This window comes from Eufriesea mexicana, unplaced genomic scaffold (assembly GCF_001483705.2).
Source record: "Eufriesea mexicana isolate 0111107269 unplaced genomic scaffold, ASM148370v2 scaffold437, whole genome shotgun sequence".
NCBI lineage: Eukaryota > Metazoa > Arthropoda > Insecta > Hymenoptera > Apidae > Eufriesea > Eufriesea mexicana.
The window spans coordinates 342781-353795 of record NW_016908585.1 but is presented as its reverse complement, the minus strand read 5'-3'; the positions used below and the strand labels follow the sequence as shown (position 1 = coordinate 353795).

At 44.5% G+C, this 11015-nt stretch overlaps 1 protein-coding gene across 1 annotated transcript in view; it reads left to right on the top strand.

Moving 5' to 3' along the window:
• Nucleotides 1–503: 503 nt before the first annotated feature.
• LOC108545401 (protein groucho-1) overlaps nucleotides 504–11015 on the top strand; it is a 102578-nt gene continuing 92066 nt past the window's right edge. Inside the window, 1 exon segment of the mRNA XM_017896981.1 lies at nucleotides 504–1016. Within this exon segment, the coding sequence (XP_017752470.1) occupies nucleotides 951–1016 (66 nt within the window). The 5' untranslated portion in view covers nucleotides 504–950.

Sequence of the window (11015 nt, the reverse complement as noted above, 5' to 3'; positions counted from 1 at the left end):
GTTATGAAGCGATCAAATTTGCATGTAATAAAGAGGAAGGTTAACACGGGTTTTCCGGCGCGCGTTAGCGATGTTCAGCGTGTCTGGAGTAATAATTTAATACTCGCTCGGCGTAATGCAGCTACAAACTCACCGCAAGATCCACCGCGTGCAAATCTCGTTTTTGTGTAAGTAAAAATGCAAAGCGGATCGCGACGAACGGATTCCCCGTCTCGCTGAAACGTAGAGCAGTGCCGTCCATGCCGCGCGCGCGCGCAACCGACCAGACCGGACGGAAAAGAGACGAACGAGCTAAGAGGCTGATTGTCGGAGGTGCAAGGGCGGGAAAGAGAGGAAATGAGCGTGCCGTTAGACGCGAACGAGTGAGACGGAAAAGACGAGCAAAGGGGAGACCACGTGGTGTCGCGGTAAGCAGTGGGAGGGCGTAGCGGGCGACGGTGCGGGAGAAGGAGAGGGAAGCGCTTCCCCTCGACTCTGCGGTTGATTAGTTGATACCCGTCCGTCGTCGAGGGTAGATCGTTCGGAGCTACGTCTTACATGTGTGCCGTCGGATAGTCGTATCGCGTAACTCTAGCGTAATACAACGTCGTCGTACGTATTTCCTATTCTATTCATACGTGTGTACAGTACGTCGCTTTTCCTCTCGGTGTATATTCATTGTGAAACGAGTACCAAGTGAGTGGTTGCCACGGAAAGCGGACTCGAAGAAGAAAGTGACAGTGCTCAGTGTGTGCTCTCGCTTCGACTCTACCTTCTTGTCTTGTGTCTTTTCTCCGGTTTCGTTCTTTCTTTTTTCGTTGCTGACCAGTGAATAATAGTGCGTACTGGCTATGACCTGGGATACCGCCGGATATACCTGAGGATAACGGAGACATATCCATTACTCCTGACAGGACTTCGTCGTGACGGGAGGAAGCAACATAACCTCTTCGAGGGCCTCTGACGATAAGATGTACCCCAGTGCCAGTATAAACGCTGCGGCAGCTGTGGCTGTGGCAGCTGCGGCACGGCACCCGGTAAGTGGTTTTATTTCTTTTTCTTGCTTGTCCACCTTTTTTTCCCCTCTTCTCCTCTTACGTACACGCTCGATAGGAATGACTGGCATGACCATCGCGATAAAAATAAAACGGCAAAGGATTTGAAGTATTGAGACATCTCGCAGTGAGCTCACGAGGCGAGCGTTTGGATTTTCGCGTTCGCTCGTGTCCAAGCGTGTGATTTGATCCGACGCTACCGACATGCCGAGCTTAACGTACTCGTGTAAAATCGCGTTTCTAATGCGAGGAGCTAAGTCCGAACGATTAATATGTAAATATAACGCGCGTTTCAGTCTTGCTTACGCAGTGGTTAATCATCGCATTTATAATCGTTATTCGCGCACATACCGAGCCGTCGGTTTTCCACGAATCCTCGGTGTAACCGTATTTTTTTCCTCCGCTCGTTTATCATGTATTTCGTGTTTCTAGTTATCGTAACTCCTATTTATCGGGAAATTATACGCGGAGTGACGAGGCTGATTAGCTTGAACCGGTGACCTCGCTACATCTTGCTGTCAATAGCCGGCGATTACGAGCACAAAGCAACCGTGAAAACATTCAGATCCGTAGTCAGATACGATTAACGTTCCAACCGTAACCGGTGTTTCCCCGACATTACCGTGCATACATCGCGGACACGTTGTCGTCTCGGGTATTATAACGAAACCGGTGAAATTAAATTTAACCTTCCTCATTAGAAAAGGATAGCAATTTAAATGCCGCAAGGAATAAGCTCGCGAAAATTGCACCTGGCAGTAACCCGTCATCGGACCGTTGTATTTTTTCTCCTCCCGACTTTATCGCTCTTTATCTTCGCTCTTCTCGCAATTCATCGTCCCGTTTCGTCACGGATATTGAACACGCATCGCGTATTCTCGCATTCGAAAATCCTTTCAATTGTGCGAGCGCACTTTCGATAAGTATCGTTCGTTGCAGTACCGGTCGAGCCTCTATCCATGCTAATTCGAGATACCGATATATCGACCGGTATATGGGCGCCGAGACTATAGGACTCTTTCTCCCGTCAGATGGATTCGTAGCCCATGGCCTACCCGGCTTCCCCCACCCCGCGCCTACCTACCGCCCGGCCCATCGGTGTTACTCGAATGGAATAAAAAAGGCAGACCTGAAAAGTACTGTCAGGATGTTTTTTTGGAGCCGGTCGGGAACGGCTGCGACGGCAGGCGACTCGCGCGCGCGTACCCGCTCTGCCAGACGGACTCTTTCGGATCGTTAGTCGAATGAATCCGGTCTCGTATTTATTTTCTCTCGATAGTTTACCCACGTTCTGCGCCCATCACCCTCTCCACTCTCGCCCTTCCCCCGCCTACCTCCATCGCTCTCTTCCTACAAAGTACACAGGCGGCAGAAACTCCGACGCGCGAGACAGAGTTTGCTCACGCGTCTGTGCGCTAAATACCTGTGCGTTCTCTTGTGTATAAATACGTTTGTTTTTTTTTTTTTTTTTTTTATCCCTTCAGTTTTTCGGACCTTTAGTCAGATCCGCTCCGAATTTACCGTCCGTGCGCTAGAGGGCGTGCACGAACGCGTTCTCGTCCGTGAGCTCCGGGCCGCGCGTGTTTGTGTTCCACCGCATGGGCGCGCTGTACACAGACGGACGGACGGACGGACGGACGGAGGACGAACGGTGGCGCAGGGACGGCCGAAAAACGAACGAACGAACGAACGAGTGAACGGAGCGGGGTCGCCGACGGAATAATATTTGGCCGGCGTGCAAATTTCCATTCGGCCGTAAACAGTCCGCGAGCCGAGGCGGAAAAGCTCGTCGGGAACACGACGAAAATAAATGCGTGTATCGTGACCGCCGCCGGCCAATATCCGCAATTACATTATGCTCGCTGTACGTGCCACCGTGGCCGACGTATCGACGATTACCGACCGAGCAAACGGCGGCAGGGGAAGGAAAAAAGAGAAAGGAAGTAAATCCCGGATAAGAAGGGACGCTTCTGTCGCATGGAATTATTTGAAACTGTTGGAACATTTCCAATACGGTATATCGAAAGTGGAGCAGATTTGCTCGCTTTAAAAGCCCGGTTTAGGCGATCCGTTTTTATTCTTCGTTCTGCTGCACAATCGCTGGTTTATTGTCCCGATCGTATAACATATGCGCGTCATCGCACACGCTCCTTTCCATCGTATAACCTATTAACCGTCGGTAACACGTTCTACGTGAAAGTGTGTTTAACTGAAACTATAGATTCTACGGAATTACATCGAAGCAACGTAACTTTGCGTTTCGTCATTTAAACGAGGAAAACAATTAGGAAGTGAAGAATTCGTTCGTGTATATGAAAATAGCGAGGGTAGAAAAAGTATTTTAATTCGTAGAGAATAATATACTCGATATATAAATATCTCGATAGATATAGGCTATACAGAAGAAGATTTTAGAAACGTGTTGTTAGATCTTTCATTGCTGATTTTTGTAACAGCTATCGAATTATTTTAAAAACGTTCCTTGTCGATTTTTTCGTGCACCACTGTCTAGATATAAACTGTTAAATTCGATGTATTCCAGCCTTTTTTAGAACCGTCGATACAAAGTCTGACAACCTAACCTATAAACCGAATACTTTAGGTAATCACAATGGTGATGTGTTTTTCAAATATAGGTAGGTTTCCATTTGAAAATTCTAATACGATCTTTATTCGTGTTATTTCTACATTTATAAATAAGGTTAATTAAGTATTATTAATATTCGTCTAAAATATTTTTCCGTATCGCGTATATCTTTATTCACACATTTCTAGATATAATAAATATTATATTGCATTTTCCAAAAACATTTCTCCGCGAATTAAGAATTCCGAATTCACCCTACCCCAACATCACTCTATAAAGTATAAAACCAGTATTCCCTCGTATTCCGATTAATTTTCTCCGCGAATGATACTACGCACATAACAAACATGGCGCGTATCGCGTTTCCGCGTCACTTTCTACAAACATTTCACCGCGTCGAAGAATGCCCAGCCCAGCGTGCTTTTTCATCACCCTGTAGAGCAGAAAACCAGTTCCCACATAGCCGCGTTCCCTTTTATCCGATCGTAAACGATTCTGCGTTTAACCGTACTATCGGTAAGTCGATGGAAGTCGGTTATTCCCATTTTATCGCCGTAATACGCGCCGTTTACAGGTTTCCGTAATCGATACGGGGCTGCTTATAAAAATCTACTTCGAGGACACACGGTCGTTGCGTCTCTCCAGGCGTTGCACCATTGTCCGTTCGCCGTTACCTCGGACGACCGTATCTTAGCTTTTCACGTTTTAATCCGGTAATCCTATTAACGTCGCAGGCTCGTAAAATTCGAGCCCGTTCCCTTGCGCAGGTGAGGTTATAATTTACGAAGGGGACAGTTGATTGTTGACAAGTGCCTGCAGTGTAAACACAGGTGCATGGATCTTGAAAAGAGTGGAGGAGAGAGAGGAAGAGAGTGAGAGAGAGGGGGAGAGAGGGGGAGAGAGGAGAAAAAAGAGCTGTTACCTGAGTCGCGATCGGCACTGGGATCGGGCGTGTTTACCTGCCATTGTCGGCCTCGATTGTTTGACCGGCTCGTTACCGGAGTTCCTCCTACTTTTATTGATCCTTCACAGTTTCGAATAATATTTTTCGTGTAAACGCGATTCGTTCCGACGGGAATGCTTTTTGCAAGGCTCCCAGCGAAAAGATAGCCAGGTGCACGTCGGGATGCGAGTTTCAACCGGTGGAAAATTCAAGTGGAGAAAGTCGGTTTGAAATATTAAATTGTTTATTTTTTTCCATCATTCCTGGCTATCCCGAGCGATGATATATCGTGCATGTTGCTAAATTGGGCCACACTTGTTTGCTTCCAAGATGGCCGAGTGTTCGAATTCGTTTAAGTCCGTTTAGGAAAATATTGCAACGTAAAAAAGGTTTTTGATAGAAATTTTAGAACGATAATGGTAATAACACGCGTATTCTTCAAATTATTTACCTTGGGTTGATTAATTTCGATGTTTTGAAGAAATCGATGATGCGAAATAAATAAGGAATTTTTATTTTTAGGTTATGGTACATATGGATAACAGTGAGAAAAATTTTAAAAGGATTCGTTAGACTTCTCTCAGAATTTTATGTTGAATTGACTAACTCCCACAATCCTCACAGTTGTGGTCCCAAGGGTTTAGAATGGGGTACCGTAAACAATTTACACGTGTCTGCTTTGCGTCTACTCGACATCGTTGCCATCCGACAGAACTTTTATGGCGTTCTGGATGTTACTATTCACAGTTTTACGAGAATTTCGTCCTACCCTCAACCCTCGTATAACACGGTTAATTCGCTTCGTATTATATCGAAACCGTGTCGGGTAACTTAACCTAACTAATACAGAAACATTCAACTTATACGAAAAGTATCGATATTTATTAAGACGCGCTATAATATTTATTACACGTAGTAAAAATATGTAAAAATTATGGAACTATCGAAATTTTAAACCGAGTTCTTTATTTTATTTCTTTATAGCTTATAAATAGCTTTCGAGTACGTTTACGCGGAATTTTTATCGTGCGTCTCAACAAAATCAGAAAGATTTCGATTAAAAGCAAAGATAGAGATATGCCATAGTAATCAAAAGTCTTCAAACGTATACAAATTTTCAGAGTATACTGTTACAAGAGGGGTTGAGGTTATTTGAACTTTGTCTGTTTCGAAACAGGAATTTATTTATCATCGAGACGCGATAACGTTGCGTCTATATATCACATTTTATCACCTTTCTAATCGGCAATTAAGCAGAAAACGAAGAATTCTATAAAATCGAAATACCCCCGGTGGTATCGTATCATTAATATCGGAATTTACTAAAAGTCCGAAATAATCTGCTCGATATCAAGTATATGTCGATGCATTTCATTTAACTTCACGTATGTAAGATCAAAAGCTTCCATCGAAACGCAATTACGATATTCTGTAGTATTTCATTTTTCTCGACACATCCGCTCAATTTCTCCGTAATCTCGCTTTGATCGATCGCGGAATGTAACGCAGTTCCAAATTGCACCGTCTCTGCACCCCCAACGGAACAGCAGCGCCTAAAACCCATCATCCTTCGTGCACACTCCCCGACGAAGACAGTACAAGCCGGTGAAAAAATGAGGAACCAGAATAAACGTACGTTAAAACGCGAATCGAATTAAAATCCCGACCGATAATGGAAGCTCCCGGTGCTTTCTCGTCTTGCAATTATTGTATAATCGTCGTCTGGCGTGCGGAAAGGAAGGAAAAGAGGCAGCACGCGGGACGTAAGAGCAGTGGAGGGTGCGCGAAGCGGTAGGCGCGAAGGGACAGAGAGGTTGGGATATATATTCAGCGGGATCAGGGCGAAATTGAAATCGAGACGAGCGGAATGACGATGGCCGGGATCGGCTGCGAGTGGTGGGGATGAGTGGGCGCGTGGTGGGGGGTTCGACAGCGACGCGACGGGACGAGGGTGCACGAAGGGATCCGAAGTACGATTGCACGAAATTCGCGGTTCGCACGCTTGCGAGCTTCCGCAGAGACCGCAATATGCATTGGTAATTACACGGGATGAATTACACCGCGGAATGAGCGAAGCGTGTTACGTGTAATTGGCGCGCATTATAAATCTCGCGACGTGCAAATAGCTCTGCGCCTCCATTCGTGGATCGCGGACCGCCGTGATATCGTTGTCGCGGTGGAGTATAACCGTTCTTTTCCGTTCGCGTCGGTTTAGCGATTTTTCCTGCGAATCCTTTCGCGATAATTTATCGCCGTGCTCGCTCCCGTTATATTGTACGCGGAACGGCGAAAGGGAAGTGGGTCGGAGTTAAAATGAGTCGCGGCAGATTTCATGCTTTTGTAGGATTTTTGGTCGCTGCGGAAATATTGGAAGGGCGCAGCGATTCGTTGGCTACATTGTTTTAGCCGATGTTAGAATTACACTGGCAAAATGCAGTTTTTGTTCGAGCAGTTGGTCAAAGGGCATTGTTGATTTTACTTGGAAGGTTCGATATTATCGAGATGGAAACGTAATTATTGGTATATATCATATTCGGTAGTCGCAGTGGTAGTATAAGATAGTATAATTTGGTATATTATTTCTGTTTTCCTTGGTGGAAATTAAAATGCGTGGACACAACGCATGGCTGGAATTACGCGTATACGCTATAAGTACCTTTTTAATTGCTAATATAAATCGAGTAAAATTCGTCATTGCTATATCTTTCATAGAGTGTATTTAGTTTATATCATGCTTCTGTTCTTTATATCTATAAATATCTATAGATAAAAATCATCTTCTACATTTCTTCTACATTTCAAGCATGTAATTTTTGTGTTCGACAAGGACTGGCAGTTTTAGGTGTCAGACCCCATTATATTCGCATTAGACGAAGAATTTCTATAAGTTCCAAAAATATGTACAACTCTGTATTTTTTACGTACATATTTTGTACGAATGAAATAGGTATACAGTGTCCAATGGGAATTAAATAACTTCGCAGACGTTCGTAATTAAAATCATAGTGCAAGGGGTTAAAGCAAGTACCAACTTTCGTTCCCCGATCGGTCGAATCCTCGGCGTCCAGGCGTTTAAATGACGCCAAACAAGCCGAAGGCGCTAAAAGCCTTTCGTGAATTACTAATTTGCATGGGACGCAAACGACCGAACGGAATCTCGCGTCGTTAGCGAACGGGCGCCGTTGCAAGTTTATCGCGGTCGCGAAAGCAAAGAGGAAGAGACGTTGAAAAGAGACAAGAAGTAAGACCCCTGCTGTGCTTGGACACCGCCTCTTCCCCGTGATGCCCAAGAGTTACACCTTTCTTCTGCCTCTCGCTATCGTGACTCATTTGAGCGGCCTGGTACTTGACCGAGTTGACACAGGCGGTGTTATTGGCACTCTGGAGGGCCGCCAGGGTTGTTTACGTACAAGCTGTACAAATATTATTTCCGGACAAACTGGCTCGCCGATCATTACGAAACTCCAGGCGGAAAGTTTTAACAGCGATGCCTCCTCGCCCCTCTGGCACCGCCTTTCCTTCACCTTCGTCCCGTTCTCCAGACGATACTTTAAACTTCTAGACGGGATCGATCGTTAGGATCGACCCCCGTGTTTCCGGGACCACCACTCGAACCCGGTGGCCCTCGAGAATTTCGAGCCGTGTCGAAAGTGCAGCCGGAGAACGTTTGCGGTTGGTGATCGCGCAGAACCTTCCACTTCTCTCCCTTTTTCCCTCGGCACCGCGAAACTCCGTCGGGGTAAACTCGTGTAGCTGGCTTTTCGATGGGTGGCAGGATTCTTGAGGAAGACGAGGGTGCGTCTGATCGGTTTTGGTTATCGGATGGGGACCATGGACCGTGCGGTTAAATCGGGCGTGATCAAATTTGAGGTCACAGGGTTGCGGAGTGACGACAGTAGGAGTGATTTCTTGCTCCTCTTCGTTGCTTGGATTTCCATTTTCTTTGACATCTGTGAGAGGAAATTTATATTTTTATAGTTGGAGATTGTTGAATTTGCAGATAGATAGCTTATCTCTTAATTTAGATAACTTTTGAGTATGGTGTAGAAATTGAATATTAGTGGGGGAAAGGTTTGGTACATGGGGTGACCTGCCTTAATTCTTTTGGATGTTCTGGGGTCGCAGGGTTGAGGAGTGATGATAGTGGGAGTAATTTCTCGATCTTCATTGCGCGGATTTCCATTTTCTTTGACATCTGTGAAAGAAAATTTGTATTTTTCTGGGGTTAGTTGTCACGAATCACGAAAGCATGAAAGGCATGCAAAAACCATTTACGTATCTTAATTGTTATGACGTTGAGCCAACTTTAATCGCTTAGTCAAGTAGTCAAACAGTCTTACCATATACAATAACAGTTAGAATGACATTTCATTTACATAATTTATTAATCCTTTGCACTCTTGAGGTGACTCAGTCGCCAGCCAGCAGAATTATAAACATTAGTAATCGATATTAAACTTCATAATAGAAAACGTTTAGTTTCCTGAAATAAAAAAAAAAAAAATGTAAAACAGAATAAAATAAAAAAAGAATATTATGAAATTTCGCAAAATTTATTCGCGAAAATGTACGTACCAAAATGGCCGCGGAAGTTTTCATGTACGCCGTGTGATTTGAGGTTAGATGTGCAGGGGTTAAGAAAAGTGGCAACTGGATAAACGTGATTATGTTTTATACTCAGACAAGATAGTCTTTCGGATATAAATAGATTAGTGGATGCAGCGTAAATGGATATTTATGTGTACGAAACAATTTTAGTTCTTAGAACGGGGAAGTTAAATTGAGCGACGAAAGTAAATAAAAGATAGAGATACGTTATGTTACTTGAAACAATTAGGCCTATCCAACGATCACCTATACAAACAGCTTTATCGCTAGGTAAAAAATTCTCTAATCACTCTGCAAGCTAAATAATTAGAGCAAATATTATTAGATTAAATAGGGTAAATCTTTTGTCCTTGACACTTGGTTAAAAATGAAACTCCGAAGTTATCGAGATACTCCTATTCCATGTCACTATAGCATAAACCGTATCTTATTTGATTATTCGTGATAACGAATTACACGAATTAAGAATACTTCAAAGCTATAGGCACAAACAAGTAAAGCAAACGAGTTTTATCGCTTCTAAAACTGCTGAAAATTTCAGAACGTCAAACCTATTACGCTTTGACGCGTCTCTTCCGAGTGAGGTTATTTTGACTCTTCGATAGACGCGGGATCAGCGACGAGGCGAATAAAATAATTAGATGAATTAACTTCTGATAATTCTGTCTCCTTATCTTATAATTCATCGAGCCGATATCACGCTCGAATTCACTAGCATGCGGTTCCTTTAATATTCCCGATGAAGTTTTAACGGAAACTGTTCAATAATATATGTATCAATTTATTGTCACTCACGATCAGCGGAGCTAAAGAAACATGGCCGTACACTGCTTCGCGGTCCGAACAGGAATCAACCGATATGACGTAATCACTTGATTTATCCACAGATGTCGCGATTATTAAGTTTTAATAACGGAACATCTTTATCGCAGCGGCTCCGCGCTGCAACCCTCTTAAACTGAAATTTCTTCCGCTAGGAGCGCGTCGAGCGATCGTGTCATTCGTCTCTTTGCGTTCTGTCGCGTCGTATCACGCCGAAAATAATACTTCCAGTTCGACGTTAGTTCCGAAATCCCATCGCCGCGATTCCTCTAAATTCACGGAGTTGACTCTTTGTTGTCGCGACCGCGATCAGTCACGTCTTACATAACCCGCTTTCGAGATATCCCGAGAGGAATGATTTCGGTTGAAATATCGCGAGAATCTGTGCGTCGTTCGCTGCCGATATTGTCCGGGATAAATCACATTCCGGCTCGGAATGCCTTTATCGACGCGCGTGGCGTGTGTGTCGTAAACGCGGTGGAATATTCAAAAAGCGTGCACGGTCTCTCCGGTATATACGGGTTTGTCTAAAAATTTCAGAGAAGGTGACGCGAGTGCACGTCGAAACTCGGCCACGGGAATATCTCCGGGGGATTCTAAAGGCGCATTTCGCCGGCAGACGTCGAACACTGACTCCGAGTGCTCGAAGCGAAAAGTCGACCGAGAGCAATTGCATGGTTATCGCGTGATATCTCGACACGAATTCGTTGCTCTGCAAATAACGCGTCGTGCGCGCGCATGAGTACGAGGCCTGCGTATGAGAAGTGTATATATGGCCGCCGTTGACGTATCCGCGAATATCTGAAGTGGCTCTTTTCGTAACTCGTCTCGAAATTGGTTCGCGATCGGAGGGTATCGAGTGCGATACGGGAATTATCGTGTTGCTTCGCGGTGTTCGCCTTCGTATCGCTCTCTCATGCGATCTTTATGCCCTGTTTGTAAATAGAATATCTCTTTTATGCCTTTATTATGCAGAGGGCATTGTGATCCACTAGAAAGCGGAATTATAGGATATCGTTCA